Source organism: Neovison vison, chromosome 7, assembly GCF_020171115.1.
Source record: "Neovison vison isolate M4711 chromosome 7, ASM_NN_V1, whole genome shotgun sequence".
Taxonomy (NCBI): domain Eukaryota; kingdom Metazoa; phylum Chordata; class Mammalia; order Carnivora; family Mustelidae; genus Neogale; species Neogale vison.
In genome coordinates, this window is record NC_058097.1 from 100671321 (window position 1) to 100688784 (window position 17464).

The 17464-nt window shown below is 51.8% G+C and overlaps 1 protein-coding gene across 1 annotated transcript; it reads left to right on the forward strand.

The window, feature by feature from the left end:
* Positions 1-2237: 2237 nt before the first annotated feature.
* Positions 2238-9989, forward strand: LOC122913960 (stromelysin-1). Its single transcript, XM_044260605.1, has 10 exons — positions 2238-2381; positions 2926-3170; positions 3261-3409; positions 3538-3663; positions 5428-5592; positions 5773-5917; positions 6722-6855; positions 7241-7400; positions 8514-8617; positions 9837-9989. The coding sequence occupies exons 1-10, from the start codon at positions 2280-2282 to the stop codon at positions 9935-9937; spliced, it is 1431 nt and encodes a 476-aa protein (XP_044116540.1). The 5' UTR covers positions 2238-2279; the 3' UTR covers positions 9938-9989.
* The last annotated feature ends 7475 nt before the right edge of the window (positions 9990-17464 follow it).

Consider the following 17464-nt stretch of genomic DNA (forward strand, 5'->3'; position numbering starts at 1 on the left):
AGGGTGTGCAGTTTATGCTGGGTTCCGGGTGCCATGTTCAGCATTAGGAGCCCGGGGAAAACCGAGAATTTACGGTGAGGGAGGGGACATCGCACTCCAGCTCTGCGTGAACAGTCTGCACAAGGCGGTCCGAGGTGCCACTGAAAAATAAATAATGACCTCTTCCTTAGGCACGACACTTCCAGAAAAGTCTGCATTTATTCCAGGAGCAACAACATGGCCCATTTTTCCAATTGTGTTTGAATGTCTGGGAAAATAAACATGGTATCTGTAATGTTTCCCTCTGAACTTGAAATATGTTTTATTAGACATGATCCAAGAGAAAATGTTTGCAGGGAAAACATTAGTCCAGAAGGAACAGAGACCATGGTCCCTAGCAACTTCTGCCTCCATCCTTCGAGCCTTCCCCGAACTCACTCCCGGTACCAGCCCTGTTTCCACTCTGCCCCCTTGGCTACCCTCACATCAGGATGGACAAGCATTTCCCCTTGATTTCAATCGACACAAGCCCCAAATCCTTTCCCCTAAAGGAAGAGATGTCTTTAGATAGACTCTAGTCTAAAAACAGATGCTTAGCCCTGACGCACAGCCCCAGGCTTCAGACAACTGGTCACCTCCAGGCAGAGACTTCTCACTGGACCTGTGACGCGCGCTGGACGAGATCGCTCTGGTGTTCATTCAGAACGTACAAAGATACTGAGAAAGAAGGAAAACGCACAAGAAATGCAAAGGCAGGGAACAAAACTTGCACTTATTAAGTGTTCATTTTTCTTCATCGTTTCACTGAGTTTCTCACTCCCGAGTGTTCTGCTCTTTAGCAAACAAATAAGCAAAGAAAAAACAAAGCATGGTGGTGAATAAAAAATGTTCACTTAAGACGTTTCGTAAGTGTAAACTTGGCTCTTTCCCATTTAATTTCTTTCTCTTTTTCTGCTCTGTTTTTCCAAGGGTAAGGGAGGCAAGGTCGGTGAGGAAGAGGGGCAGGTGGCGGGAGGAGGGTAAAACGTTGAGTTCCCTCCCCTGGGGATGTCCGCAGGCTTCCCTACGAGCACTGTTGGCGGGACCAGCGCTCTGCGGGGCCGAGAACAGGAAGAAAAAGGAAGGACGAGGAAGGGAAGAAAAGAGAAGAGAAAACAGGTAAGCACCCTGGGGGAGGCAACTAAGGGTGGCTTTTGTTTTAAAGTTCAAAGTTCACCCACAATCCTGGTGGCTCAGTCATTAAGCCTCTGCCTTCGGCTCGAGTCATGATCTCAGGGTCCTAGGATCGAGCCCCGCATTGGGCTCCCTGCTCCATGGGAAACCTGCTTCTCCCTCTCCTTCTGCCGCTCCCCTTCCTCTCTCTTTTTCTGTTTCTCTCTCAAATAAATAAATAAAATATTTAAAAAAAAGAAGTTCGAAGTATCTGTGATGATTTGAGGGAGGAGGGAGAGAGAGGGAAAGACCGCGATTAGAGCCGCAGGGACGATGACGGAGAAGCTGGTCCTGGCACAAGGTGCTTCCTTCCGAGCCGCCGGCTCGCAGGGGCGGTGCTTGCAGGTCTGCGACCCGCTCCCAGGTTGGGACAGAAGGAAGACCAGCCGGAGGAGAAAGGGCACACCTCCTCCCTCGAGGTCTTAGTTCTGTCCTGCCCGGGAGCCTTCTCCTAACAAATCCAACCAGAAACCAGTGACACAGACTTCAAGTCAAGGGCTCAAAACACAGACTCTCCCTTCCAACCTTATTCTAGATATTCTTCCTTCTGTTACTACAAAAGCTAACAGTGTGCACTTGAGCGATGTAAGCATGGCTTGTCATTTACTTACATCTCATTGTATTTGATTTTAAGCCTGTTTTTCTTAAAATAAGATCGCATTTCATATGTTCTAACCAATTTTGACTTTTTACCGAGTCAGCTTATTTCTCCTCTCAAACACACAAACACAAATGGTCTAGTAAACTCCGGGCACTTTTTTCCCCAGAATTTAAAAAAAAAAAAAAAAATGCCCCAGCTCTCTTCTTACGAAGACAGGAAGCATTTCCTGGAGCTTAATCACTGTTATGATTTGCAAAATTGGAAGGGTTGAGAGAAATTAGTAAAGTAGGTTATATCATCCTACTTCAGATTTGGAGTTTTTGGACATGGTCCTGCTGTCGTTCGGATGAAAGCAATCATGAGTCACGCTGCGGGCGACCTAACCCACCTCTGTCACCCTATAAAAGTCAGGGCTCCAGAGACCGGACCCAGGAGAAGGTAGACAGAGAGCACCACAACGACTTAGAGCCAAGAAGAGCCCGTGGAAATGCAGAACCTTCCAGCTCTCCTGTTGCTCTGTGTGGCTGTGTGCTCAGCCTACCCAGCGGACAGGGCTGCAGAGGACGAGGACAACACCGAGCTTGTTCAGGTGACTGGTGGCTCCATCCCTCCCAGGACTTGCTGGGGCCCGGGGTGCTCGAGTAACAGATAGAGAGTGGAATTAAATGTATCTCCCACTGGGACGTCTAATCCAATGTACAGGTAGCTGGTGTTTATGTTGCTAGTGTCGTGTCTCGATGCATGGGTTTGTCCAGCTTTCTTCTTAGGGCAGGTCTCCGGGAGATGCGTGAAGTAGAAAGTCGAGGGAGTTAATAAATGGGCCTGAAATACAGAATTACACCCAAAGAAGCCTATGTGCTCTGTGTTCCTCTTTTACCTTAAAAGACATTTATCTTGGTTTTCTGCTTCATTTTCATTGCTTTGGGAGTAGACCAGGTTCCAGACATTATCTGGCTACAAAGGCAGAACAGAAGCAAGGAGTCTTTAACTGAGAGTGCAGCTGAACAGGACACTCATTTTGATTTCTGCAAACCAGACAGATACTGCAGATAGTTTGAGTCAGCAGCTGCATTTTACTACGAAAGGCTAAAAATCAAAGTATGACATAAAAACTTTACTTAATATCCCATTAGCAATACCTGGAAAAATACTACAAACTTGCAAAAGATACGAAACCGTTTGTTAGAAGAAGGGACCGTAGTCCCGTCGTTGAGAAAATCCGAGAAATGCAGAAGTTCCTCGGGTTGGAGGTGACGGGGAAGCTGGACGCAGACACTCTGGAGATGATGCGTAAGCCCAGGTGTGGCGTTCCCGATGTCGGCGACTTCACCACCTTCCCTGGCATGCCCAAGTGGAGGAAAACCCACCTTACCTACAGGTAATGGGAGAAAGAGGTTTTCACATACTACCCAGATTTTACTAATGACTGTCACAGGAGAAAAGAACATCTTCAATTTTTCTCTTAAAGGATTATAAATTATACGTTGGATTTGCCAAGAGATGCTGTTGATTCTGCCATTGAGAAAGCCCTGGGCCTCTGGCAGGAGGTGACCCCACTGACCTTCTCCAGGGCTGATGACGGAGAGGCTGACATAAAGATCTCCTTCGCAGTTAGAGGTAAAACAAAGGAAAAAAAACCCACAAAAGCCATGAAATGCATCAATTTATCTAGGTGCTATTGGGGGAGGGTGTTCCAAAGAGATCTGAATTACCTATCTTTCCAATAAACACACTTTCTCTGTTAGATCATGGAGACTTTAGCCCTTTTGATGGACCTGGAAATGTTTTGGGTCATGCCTACCCGCCCGGCCCTGGCATTTTTGGAGACGCCCACTTTGACGACGATGAACAGTGGACAAGGGACACTTCAGGTTGGTTACACATCTCTCGGGATGACGTCGGTGGGGGTTTTCTTTAGATTTAGAAAATTCTTAATAGCTCAGAATCTTCAAGAAGTGGGGTGTCCCATACTTCCTGAATAGTTCGAGAATTAGTAGAATGTATTTTTGTTTTAACTATTTTGCACATGTCTGAAAAGTTTATTCTCTGTCTTGGTAAGCACAGTGTGGGGACATCAGTAAGTATTTCTTTGATGACTGTGTTTCTAGGGTGAGCTCAGAACCATCCTCGGGAATATTCTCTCATTATATTGAGTGGCAGATACCCAAGGGACGGTGCCCTGGATATTGCTTATATCCAGTTGGGGGCTGTTTCTTCTTTACTCTTCAAAAGGGAGATGAGAGTTAAATTTCAAAAACTGAGGTTCCTTTTTAGGTTTTCTTCGTAAATCAGCATTTTACTATCTCTAGGTTAACAAGAGTTTCTATAGACTAGTTCTGAGGGAAAGCACTTGCCCCCTAATATAGTGTCCAGATTTTTTAGGTGGAAGAATATTTGTCAGTTCATAACTGTATACTTTGAGGATTGGCTTCCAAAGTTCTCAAAAAATTGGCTAAAACAAATAATACTGCTTCTGAAATTCACTGGGGTTTATAATCAAAACTCAAACAGACTCTCCATAGGGAGTATGAATGTGAAGTTAGTGCTCGGTAAATTTCTGTGATTCTACTGAATTAACAACTTCTTTCTGCAAAGCCTCTAATGAGGACTGTACTAGGATCACAAGTTACACAAATAACACTTGCAAAAGTAAATTCAGCCTGTCAAATATAATTACCCGATGACTTCCGATTTTCAGTATTCTGGGTTATTTTTAATAATATGAAGGAAAAAAATGTAAATATAGCCAGTGTTTGTGTGGCCCAGATCTCTTTCATGGCAAACGGTAGCATGATTAGACTATCTTTGAGACCAATCTTGCAAACCCTATGTCAATGATCCTTACTAATATTTCCAGACCCAGGGGTGCCTGGGTGGCTCAGTTGGTTAAGCAGCTGCCTTCGGCTCAGGTCATGATCCCAGTGTCCTGGGACCGAGCTCCTTGCTTGGCAGGGAGCCTACTTCTCCTTCTGCCTCTGCCTGCCTGTCTGTCTGCCTGTGCTTGCTTTCACTCCAAATCTTTAAAAAATATATATATATATTTAAATATATATATTATATAAAATATATATAAATAATATATATATAATATATATTATATATAATATATATATACTTCCAGACTCAATATGTGCTTGATAGTAACAATCTTGGGGAGGAAAATTATGCAGGCAGCATTCCAATGGGGAATCTAGGACCGTGGTTGTCTCAGGATTCCCGAATCGAGATGAATAAATTGTGATTCATGTAACCGAGGCCATGACTGGCAAACACTAATATGTTGAAACAGTGTTTAGCTTTTCATTAACAAATGAAGAGAAACATTTATGGATGAGCTACACAAGCCGTTTGGGCCCCCTCCAGAGCACAGGAAAAGGGAGCTGGCTCTCAGCTAGGATCCTGAGACAGGAGAGCGGGGTGGGGACATGACTGGACATTTTGTCTCAAAGACTGATTTCAAGAAAGAGCCTTGAAAAACACTTGGCCTGCCGTGAAGTGTGGGCCCGTTAACCACACACCAGGCAAAGGAAGCCCCGCGTGCCTCCAGGGAGAAAACGAGAGAACACACAGCTGACCTGTGTGAGGACGTCCATGGATTCGCACCAAGTAACCGTTGTTTATGATTTCTTAAACAGGAACCAACTTATTCCTGGTCGCTGCTCACGAACTTGGCCACTCCCTGGGTCTCTTTCACTCGGCCGACCCCCGCGCTCTGATGTACCCAGTCTACAGCGCACACACGGACCTGGCCCGCTTCCGCCTTTCTCCAGATGACGTGGCCGGCATCCAGTCCCTGTACGGTGAGCGAGGCCGCACAATCCGGGCACGGAGCTTTGCAGGGCCGGTCCTCGGGAGAGCTTGAAAACGCGGCACGACGCGTTTGCAATTCCTCTCGAGCCCCTGAGCGCGCTGGGAAAGCACTCACATGGACGATAGCGTCACAGTCCCTCTGTTTGCCTCCCCACATCTGTTCCCTTCAGGATCACCCTCTGGCTCCCCAGATGACCCCGTGGCACCCACGGAATCTGTGCCTTCAGAACCGGGGACCCCAGCCGCGTGCGACCCTGCTTTGTCCTTCGATGCAGTCAGCACCCTGAGGGGAGAAATCCTCTTCTTTAAGGACAGGTCAGACCAGAAGATTCCACTTCCCTCTCCTTCTTCTGACGTTCAGAGTTTAGTAAGGAGAACGGAGACTTGAGGGAGATTTTAAATTCTGAGAGCAAAGCGTTTTCTCTGAACTTCAAATCACTGAGCTCTCGTGACTCACCCTCCATGTTTCCCCAAAAGCTTCCCGCTCGTTTTCCAAGGCTTGATTCGATGCCTGTCCTCCCGTGCTTGTCTCCTGTCGCTATAAGCCACGCTTGCTTTTCCAGAGGCTCAGGTCGAACCTCAGAATTAGAGTTTTATCTTTGCTTCCTTTAAAGATAGCATCGGGAGGGCATGATCCTTAACCGGCTCATCTACGGCTGCAGACTATGTCCGTGGCGACACGTTCAGGCTGCGCGCGTGGGAGGGAAGCCAGGAGCCAGTCTCCCTCGCCACACCGGCTCCCGCCGCCACCCACCATCGAGGACGCGTGTAGACGCTTCCACAGTCATTCAGCAAATACTGACACCCACACGCACACATACACACACCAGTCTGTCCGTCTGAAAACGTGACCAGCGTTGTGATGCCCACACTGGTTTGCATGGGCTGTAGCCACCTTCTCTCTAGAAGATCTTACGCCAGAATCCTCGGGCAGGAGGCCGGGGGCGAGCGTCCCGAGAGAAACGATCTTTTCCCGTTGACAGCCTGCCTGATTGCTGCCCGCCCTGGAGCCTGGCAGCCGAGGGGGTGGGGCGGGTGGATTAGGCACCACAGGGAGAAAAACACGTTAAAGGTGAAGGTCTGTTTCTCAATTTTCATTTCCTCTTCTACATATTTTAGGTATTTTTGGCGCAAATCCCTCAGGACACTTGAACCTGGATTTTATTTGATCTCTTCGTTTTGGTCGTCGCTCCCATCAGGCCTGGATGCCGCATATGAAGACACCAGCAAGGACACTGTTTTCCTTTTTAAAGGTAACTATGAAACATTAATTTCTTCTAACCCGTTGAAATAAACCCCTTTGCAGGAAAAGTAAATAGAACTTCAGTTTTCTCTACTCTGACAAATTGTGTCTCCTTCGTCACTCTAAGTTCTGAAGAAACAGCTGGGTCTGGTGTTATTTTATTTATATTTTACAGATAATAAAAATGCAAGTAGGGATATAAATCACTCAGAGTTGTAAATTCCCTCTTTGCATTTGTGTTCAGTTGTTCAATCCGCACATTTTTGTGAAAAATCCACTTTGAGCTGGGGATTAAATCCTTACTCTGAAAATCAAAGGTGCTGACAAGTATTTTTAAAACTCGAAGGCTTAACTGTCATACATTCAGCAAGACTCCAAATGACTTTTCTTAACAGGAAGTCAGTTCTGGGCCGTGAGAGGAACGGAGCCACAAGCAGGTTATCCCAAAGGCATCCGCACCCTGGGTTTTCCTGCAACCGTAGGGAAAATTGATGCGGCCCTTTTTGATAAAGAAAAGAAGAAAACGTATTTCTTCGTAGGAGAAAAATACTGGCGGTAAGACGGGGCTGGGATGACTTTGTATGGAGCCTCAGCAGGGAAATTATCCTCTTCCAAGGATACCCCCAGGTCACTCGCAGCCCAGCCACCCCCGCCCCGCCCAGTGTACGGAGGACGAGGACAGACTCGCTTTCAAAGGCAGCAAGGCTGGTCTCAGGTGGTCCCAGGGGCCTCTGCCTCGGTCCCAGCTTGAGCCCGGGAGCCGCAGGCCGGAGCTCCCCCTGCGACCACACCCCCCTGTGCCTGAACAGCCTCTTCTCACCTCTGCACCCCGCCCCCTGCCTCTGGCCAGTGCACGCCCTCTTCAAGTCCTGCCTCAAGCCCCACCACCCGGTGGAGCTTCCCAGCTGGACTCCAAATGCAGATGGGCTTGTGTTTTGTTTCAAAAGAAGCCTTGGGAATCCGGGCCACACTTTAGCATTCCTTGCCTGTCCACTCACCGCCTCCCTGCGTGTTTGTCTCATGCTTCCAGCTTCGCCATATGATGCTTCAGGGCCACCCCCGACCGCACCCGCTCAGTAGTGCTGTTTTTAAGAGGCCAGTGAGCAGCAGTGGTCCGGGTTTACGGCCAGAACCCAGGACACACAGACGCCGATGCCTGGGCCATCTGCCCGACGACTGGCAGGACCAACCATGGTCCAGCCAACGAGCCCACAACACATTCCCTGTGCTTTCCTGGTCTCCACCATCCCTTCCCTAGGAGGCTGCTGGAGGAAATCCAGACGTGCAGGGTAGGGAGGACACGCACAAGCCACATACGGTAGAGAATTTGACATTCGTTTATTTGAGATGAATGAGCCAACTCATCTGTCCGTACCTTCAAGCCTTTGTGATAGAAAGATGATTAGGTTCTTTCCATCCAGCCTCGAGAAGGTAACAGACATCTGAGACATCCGGATGTTGCCTCTGCTTCAGGGGAGAGACAGTTTTAAGAGCTGTGTTTGCAGTCCCATTAAAGTCCCATATTTCTGTAGTGTCTCACCGGCTTGACGTTCATTTACGATACTTGGAAAGTTTACCAGAATGCCACAGTAAACCCGACATGACTTAGGGCTTCTGGTCACATGGCTTCTGTGCAATGCCGTGCTGTGTTTCTTTTACTGGGTGCAGATTTGACGAGAAGAGACAATCCATGGAGCCGGGCTTCCCCAGGCAAATAGCGGAAGACTTCCCAGGGGTGGACACGAAGGTCGACGCTGCTTTTGAAGCATTTGGTGAGGAGATACTTTTTGTTTGGTCACGGGGCACTGGGAACTTTCTAGGGTATCGGAGGGACAATTGGATTAATTTCTAATGACAAATTTTCTTTTTTTATAAGACTTATTTATTTACTTGAGAGAGAGAGAGAGTGGGGGAAGGGCAGAGGGAGAGAGAATCCCAAGCAGTCACTGCACTGAGCGCAGAGCCCAGTGGGGGCCGTGATCTCGTGAGTGAGATCACGACCTGAGCCGAAACCAAGGGTCAGATGCTTAAGTGACGGAGCCCCCAGGTGCCCTGTGTAATGACAGGTTTTCTCTAAGCAGCTCCTTCCTCTTTCCCCCAAATCGCTACTTACCAATTCCGTGCCAAGTCTATGATGACTTCTAGAGCACATGGATGTGATCGGTGGGCACTCATCTCTGTTTCGTGTGCGCGGAAAACAGCAAACTGCTCAGGGTTGTTTCCCTGCGTCCTGACCTGAGCTCTCAGATCTCCCTGCGGGCAGAGGAGTCCCCTCCCGCGGTGTGGTGACGTTTCCCTCACCCTATCCTGCCATAACTACTGATTCCCAGTGACATGTCCCCAAGTGGTCAGTCGCTGCCCACGCCAGTCAGTTGCAAATCATTGCTTCTTTGTGCACCCGGGGTTTTAAACCAGTTGTATCTTTTTCCTGCTCGAGGAGAGAGAAGTGGAGGCTGGTGGTCCTTTTTGGTGGTCCTTACTGGTCCTGAGCACCAGGATGGCCGAGCCTTGAAGGGCCCTGGTGTTCTCAAGGGGTTTCCATGCTTCTCTGGGTCTGGAAGGGACCCTCAGGGAAGGAAAGGGGAGGAGGACTGTTGGGAAAAAAGAAAATAAAGAGTTCATGGTTCCCAAAGAAGCAGAGAATTTTGCCTGGTTGGAAGCAGAATACCGTGGTAAGTGGAGCCTGGCTTCGCCGTCGGACAGAGCTGGAAGGCAATGCTGTCACCAGCCTGTCCTCCGCGAGGGACCTTGGGCCAGCCTGCACGCCCCTCCCCCTGCCCATCTGCAGGGCGGACTTAGATGCACGTCCCTCATGGGACTGTTGAAGGAAGACGTGAGAAAACAACCCAATCAAACGCTTTCCGGAATCCGGCACCCAGTAAAACCCTATAAGCACCGGAATTCTCATCGCCTGGCATTCTGCATTCTGGGTGTTGCCAAGCTGGCTTATCTGCAACAGTATCTCACAGGTTCCCTTTCCCGTATTTCCAGGATTTTACTATTTCTTCAGCGGACCTTCCCAGTTGGAGTTTGACCCCAACGCAATGAAAGTCACCCACACCCTGGCAAGCAGCAGCTGGCTGAATTGCTGAGAGGCCGAGAAGCACCCCACGGCTCGGGACACTGCTGCTAGTCCTGCCCGGAGTCCCCGCGAGCGCAGACGGTCCGTTTCTCCCGTGCGTGGGGACGACGCTCAGGCGACATCCTCGACTTGCCGGCTGCTTCCCACGGTGTCGGGCATCGGGGCGAGCCGCTGAGCGGGGGCTGCGTCCCGCGGGGCCCCCACGGGGGAGGGGAGAGCGCTCGTGGCCCAGCCCAGCTACTGTATATAGACTATGTACTTGTTATTTAATAAAGAGAATTGGTCAGTTGTATCATCATCTTGTTTGTTTTGAGAAGAAGTTGTCCCCACGACCTTGGGTGCAGTGGGGACCAGATCGGAGGCAGGCCAAGATCCTGGGCCCGTGTGTTAGGATTCAGGTCTCCATGGTGGCTGCCGCCCCATGGGCTTGTCAGGACCAGTAGAGGACGCGCCATGTGCCCTCCATAGGTGTCCTACCAGCCAGTGTCCCTGTTTCCACCTCCCACACATCCTGTGTGTTCCTGAGACATCCTGGGAGGAAGACCTAGGCCAGCTGTCCCCGAGCAGGGCAGGCTCGAGAAAACACTGTAACGCAGAATCTTGTGACTGTCACAGATCACCTCGCTCATAGGCTTTCTTTGTCAGGTGGAGGAAACCAAACCTGTTCTTCGTCTCCTCCTTCCACGGACAGCCCCTCGGGGGGCCCTCCCGCCTGCCCTAGCAGCAGATCTGCTCACGTCCATGCACACCTGGAAATACCCTCTTGTACTCATTTTCTATTTGTCCATGCTCGAAGCCCATGGTCAGATGCTGCTGCGAAGAGAGACTCATGGCCCTAGGTCAGGCGCCCAGCACGGCACCTGCCACACAGTAAGAGCTCGTTCACGCCCCGACGGGTCCGTTCATATGATGATGATGCACTCACCGTATTCCAAGTGCCAGGCCAAGCCGTGCTGGGGTGTAGGCATAGGACCCTAGTGACCCTGCGTGAACGGACACAGCCCCTACCCTCATCAAGGTCATAGTCAGTGAGAAAGAACGTATGCAAAGGAGCACACATACATGCGTACGACCGTCAACCTAACAGGTGCTGAGGGGAAACCATCGACATCTTCGGTAGGCTAGCAGGACGGTCACCGGCTCTGGGCCGTGTTAGGACTTCTGAGGGGATGGCCCTGGAGGTTTGGAGGGGAGGCCAGGGAACCGGGGGAGGGGGTCACAGCTCAGGCAAAAGCGGTCACACTGCAGAGTCAGACGAGAACACGGAAGACAGCAGGACTCGGCAGAGGGTTCGAAGAAGAGGGAAAACCGCACCGTTCCCAGAGAGCTTCCTAGAGCAGGAGGACAGACGTCACCTACCATGGCACCATGTGCTGGGCTAGGGGACAGCTCGGAGACACAGAGCTTTGTGAGGAAAGGGTGAGAATGGGGAAGAATGGCTGAGGTTTGCCAAGTTTTGAAACGTCCGTGAGATGCCCAACGAGGCCATGAGTGAGTGAGTCTGAACTCAAACACGGTGACGCGGAAACTCCGGGGACTGCTCTGTGGGGCCTGTGTGCAGCGTGGACACAGGCGGAGTCCTTCCTCGTGCACCTCAAACAAACCCAGTGGGGTCCGTCGATCGTACCTCAATTTTGTTTTAAAGAGAGGAGATACACATCTGTGAATGGTCAGCATTTAGACCGTCCTTAGGACGGCGAGCATGGAAGAGACCGTGTGGGAGACTGTAAAACAGAACTCTAATACATGGCAGTATTTTGGTCGGAATTGAGCATTTCTTTGTTTTATAAATTCCCTGAATTTATTTGGATTATGCTTTTGCAGGGGTACTAAGTGGCCACATGTCTGAAAGGCAGAAAACACGGTGAGAAGTCAGTTTTCCTCACACCTGTCCCCACCAGCTGGTGCCTTTCCTCAGGGGCTGGTGTGACAGCCCCATCCTCATGGAGCGCACAGTCCAGGGAGAACGAGCACACGCAGATGCAACCCTCCAGCCGCCCGTACACACGTGGACATTAGCGCGTTGCGTCTCCTGAAGTGAGACCAGCGGCCGCGAACCTCGCCCCCCCGTGCTCTTCACTCTTTCCACCTGAAACTCCGCGGCGTCCCCTCCTCGTTAGCGCAGGCGCCGTTCTTCTATTGGCCACTTTCTCCGAAACCGTTAATTTCCTCGGTCCCCTACTGGTGGCTTGCGCTGTTGGCTTGTTTCCGCCGGGGGCAGAAGTGAAAGTTTAGAGGGACTCGGGGACTCTGCTGTGGTCACGCTGCACACAGCCAAGTCGGGAGCTGATGTCGTTCTTCCTGGTTCCCAAGACCATGCTCTGGTTTTGTCTAGAGCGACGGGCAGTAAACCAGTGGGGACGGCCTTACCTTGCTGAGTTTGGACTCGGTCTGAGCTGGGCGTGTGCCATGCACGACCTGCCCCACCTCAAAGAGGGCACGTCCATTCTGCTCAGTCCGGCAGCTTAAATCCCCATAGCCCCAAGGCCAAGGTTCTTGTGTCTGTGTCTGACTCCTGGCCTCTCCCGCACCCCCCGCTATCCTCAGTGACGAGGGACGACGGGGGACCACCCACCTGCCACTGCTCCCTGCTGCCCTTTACCCCAAGCCATCTCATTCCAGAAGGACTGGAGTGCGTGTGTGTGTGTGTGTGTGTGTGTGTGTGTGCGTGTGTGTGTGCACTGACCGGCCGGGAACCCATGTTCCCTGACACCGAGCAGAGGCCGAGCTCCAGGGACCAGCCTTGCAGCCCATGTTGGGGCAAGTCCAGCCCCGCGGTGACATGCTGCTGAATCCCAGGATGATGTTCAAGAACTGGCTTGACTTCTCTTGCCCAGGAAATGCGGAGCACGGCCGCGTTACAGGGAGTGCCGTCGGATCGGGGGGTGAGGGGATGAGAGCAGAAGCTGGGGATTAGATGGGAACTGGGCAGGAGACCGCCAGAGCGGTGGGTGTCACACCGATGAGAAAATACGGAATGAAGACGGTACAGAATCCCCGTCTCCAGAGTCTCAGGAGCCAAATGTCACACAAGCTGGGCTGAGCCCTCTGTGAGGAGTGGCCTTGGGAAGGACACATGGAAGGTGCTGAAACGTCGCGGTGGTAACTGGACACAGCAGCTTTCCCTCACATAGAAGACACTGGCGGGAGCTCACTCTAGGAAAGTGCTTAGCTTGCTAACCTGGGTTTCAGTAGAATTAATTCAATTCTTGGCTTCGCTATATTAACAAGAGTTTCTTAAGTGCCTAGAAATACTCGGTTTGATTTCGAGTCTGCACTAATAGATTTGGATTATTTGGAAGAATTGTCTATTTCAAAAACATAATCGTAATTTGTGAAGTGTTGATGAAAATATTTGTGAATGCAAATAGTATTAAATGTTTCAGGCTATTTCAAATTTTCACTATGTGAATCCATTAAACATTAACCAAAGAGCTAATGAAAGTGATTGTAATCATTTTACACACACTTCCTGGATCAGTGAACGGAACAGCAAGATGGGCGAGTGGAATGTCAAGTCTTTTGAAAGCTGAAGATGTAAGTGGTTTATAAATCCAATGTTAATTATGATACAAGTAAAACTGTGCTAATAAGCATGAAAAATAAAGCTGCCCTCGACATTAAGAAACTCCAGATCTATTCTAATGCAGAAAGGAAGCAAATAGTTTACATATATTCTCTCTTTTAATTCTCATTTACAAGGCGGATGGTATTAAAGCAGTTTCACGAAGAGGGTTGCTGCCACTAGGAGGGACTGAGCCCTGTCCTCGGGTCAAGGTGACAGGACGTGCCAGAGCCAGGGGTCTAGGCACTTGCCTGATCCCAGGCTTATGTTCGACCGTCTCTGCGGCCCCTACTCCAAGCACTGACATGAACTGACCCACTGATGTCATTAATGGCAGGAGGAAGGGAGCAAAGCGAGGGCCAATGGAGGAAATGGGGCAGGAGCTTTGTCTCGGGTCGGCAGGCCTGACCCAGGAGGGGCGCAGGGCACGGACACGCACAAGTCAGACTCGTGACTTGAGCCTTCCTGCAAGCGCTGCTGTTTCCCCGTGTGGAGACGGGGAAAGCTAAGCAGGCCCTGGAGGACCTCATGACCATCCAGGCCCACAGGCATGAGGCCTTCTACCAATACAGTAGTCCCACCATCGTTCGAGAAAGCTGCTGATGGAGCGTCGATGGCATTCGTCCATTAAGAAATCACCGCAAAGCCCGACCCCCCAGGAAGGGACACGGGGAGTCGTAAACGATCCGCATGTTGCCCCTCCTGAGGGGCTGAGATGACTTGTGAGTGAGGTCACGGGGAGTTTCCTGAAGGCCTGAAAATAATTTTACCGACTTGTCACAGGCCCGCCATTCAGTTTCCCTGAGAGGCTGCACATCGGAAAGTGACAATGTCGTCCTTGAACGTCCCCGTGCGTCCGCTCCCCCACAAAGCCCTCATCTGTCATCGCTTGACCGTGCCGCAGGTGTGTCTCTGTCCGTGCCCTCAGCCCGCAGCAGCCACGTGACTCGTCAGCCGCAGGTTACATCCTCGTGAGGGAGCGAGAAACGCATGAGGGCAGTCACGGGACCGCAGTCTGCAGGCCTCAGAAGGTCAAGATCCTGCGGCGCTGGGGGAGGCCGCGATGCTGCCGCGCTGGGGTCTCCCGCCTGGCGAGACACCGCTGCCTTGGGGCGAACCGGAGGGCAGGCCCGGGAGGAGACGTTGGCTGGTTTCCCTGCGGCTCACCCTTCACAACACGGACCACGTGAGGTAACAGATCAAAGATGTCCCCTTCTTAGGACTTGCATGCCCGGGGCAGGCAGATAAGAACCAGAATTATAGAATCTACATACCCTGTACCGCACGTGCGAAGAACATACGCTCTGGAAAGAAGGGAAAACCGAGAGTTAAGGGAATGGCCAGTGCAGGAGGCCGGAAGTGGGGGAGGTCGCAGCAGAATCCGCGGGGCTTTCCTCCCTGGAAGAAGAACGACGAGACGCAGCTTTCGGGACACAGCACGTCACTTCCAGCCCCTGACTGCTCCCCGTGAGCTGGGCCGGTCTCCCTTGCCTTGGCACAGTCTGGCCGAGCTTCCTGAGAGCTGTTAGAACAAAGGAGTGGGTGGGAAGCCCCATAAGGGTCGTAAGGGAACAAGGGGGGGTGCCAGGAACCGTCTCTAGCTGGCCAGCAAGTAGCCTGACCGAACCAGGGACAAGAATCCATCGTCCAGCTCACAGTGCTCTTTGACAGTCCTGCCGGATCTAGTGCAGGTTCTTGAGTTGCCTTTGCTGGATTGAACCAGGCCACACAGTGTTCTTGAGATCAAACTGTCACCAGCAAGACTCCCGCTGCCCCACCCCCACTGTCAAGAGGATGTTAAGCCCATCTCTCTAGAGCAGCGTGAACGCCACCGCCGACTCAGAGCTGCACGGAGGGACCATGACGTGTCCGACAGTCACCTCTACCCCATTGTACTTCCCTCGTCCCCGCCCAACAGGAGCCCAGGCCTCATTCGCACACAACGCATGTGTCGCCATGTTGCCCAAGTCCGCGTGCACCGCCCTGTGCCCACCTCCACGTACGGTGGCCCGGCGCCCCATGCTGAACACTCCTCCTAACCCCGAATCAAAGGAACCCACTGGCCCCGTGGGGAGACGCGGCTCTGGCAGCCATTCCCCGCCATCTCCTTCCTCGCGGCACAGAACGCGTCCTTCGTGGGACCGCTCCACGGCCTGTCCTTGCCGCCTGCGCCTCACCAAGGAGGGACCTCGCCGCCCTGGGTGACAGAGCTCCGTGTGGCTGTGAAGTGAGGAGGTGGGAGGGGGTGGGAGGTCTAGAAGCCACGGGCGGAGGCGGGAGGGTTGGGGTGGGAGCAGGTGGGGTTGTGGAGGCCAAGGTGAGGCCGGTTTTCACTCTGAAGTGACCGAGCCGGGGTGAGTGTGGACCAGAAGGGCACCCCCAGCTCCGACTGACTGCGCCCCTGGGAGGCTCCTGCAGGGCTCCAGGCACGAGACGGGGCCCCTCCCCCAGTGCGGTGGCAGAGGACGGGAGAGAGAGGCTTCTGGGCGCATCTGAAAGGAGAGGCAAGGCTGGACGGCCGGGGAAGGGAGAACAAGAGAAGGGGCTGGAAGGGGAAGGACGGAGCCGCTGGAAGGGCGGGGCTGGAAGGATCTGCTGGGCCGGTCCGAGGCTCGCCTCCAGACGGGCTGCGTATTCGAGGCGTCTGTTCCCATCCAAGCACTGACCCGAAGCCTCGCGGTCGTCCGTCCAATCCAGCAGGAGAACGGGTGTGTCAGAACCTGTGAGTGTGGATTCCCTCTTCTTGCTCTCAGTGAGAGCCCGGGATTACTACAGTCACATCAGCGTGTCTGACACAGCGGGCAGGACGTGGTGTGCTGGCGGCACGGACAGTTTGGGACGGGCGCGTGGGAGCCCTCATAGGTGACCCAGCGGTGAGCAGGTGGTGGGTGGGGGAGTGTCTCGGCAGCTCGAAGGAGGTCAGGGAGAAGTGAGTGAGGAAGGGAAAGGATTAAGGTATTACGATGACTGAATAGAGAATCACAGGAGGAAAGTAATCTAGATTGGTCACGTAGGAAGTGGCTAGGGAACCAGGAGGAGGGAGGTGTCTGGAGAGAATTTTCATCCAGGTCCCAGAGTGAGGCTGGAGACCACAGGAGGGCTTCCATTCCTCAAGGACTAGGGGTCAAGAATGCTCTGGCTGGTCCACCCAAGAAGCAAAGCCAGATTTGGCCCCTCAAGCAAAGAAAGGGGTATGGCTGTGGCTCTCTGCCTCCTCCAGCCCCCCTGTCCCCATGTTGGGACAAGATTTATAAGATCATCAAAGCTTGAAACTAGAATTAAGACCATTGGACCTCAAAGTCCTGCACAGACTGATTTACAGGGAAACATCATCCATGGAGCAAAGCTAGTCTGCAGAAAAAGGAAAACCAGCAAATACTCAGGCTCAGACTGAGAACAAGAGGGAGAGACAGAGAGAGCCTGAATCTTCCCATTTCTCAGGACGGCTGTCCTGAGATTCTATTCCTTGAGATTCCCCAAGTTCCTTACTATGATTCTACTCTAATTAACCCCCAACAAATGATTCTTGGTTTGGACATATGTGGGGAGTGGACTGACAGACCACAGACCTTCAGAGAATATGCAGAGTTGGCTGTGGGGTCCCAGCAGGGAATGTCCTGTCAAGGTGAAGACAACAGTCTGTGAGCAGAGAAGCAGCAGCTGGTCCCACTACGGTCTGTGTTTCCGTGAGTGTGTCTTTGCTCTCCACATCCTGCCTTCCGGCTGTGTTCAGTCTTCCTTTTCTGTGCACCCACTGACCCACAGTGTGCTCTCGCTGTCCTCAAACGTCCCTCCTTGCACTGTCCCCGGTGTCCAGCATGGCACCTGCCTCTTAACCTTTGCTTATTAATAAGCATTTATTTAATGAATGAATGAATGAATGAGTTTAGGAAGGAGGCAATGCTTGATCCTAGATGTTCCACAAGCAGCAAGAGTCTAGCAGGCTGAGCGTGGAGGGAAAGGGAACATCAC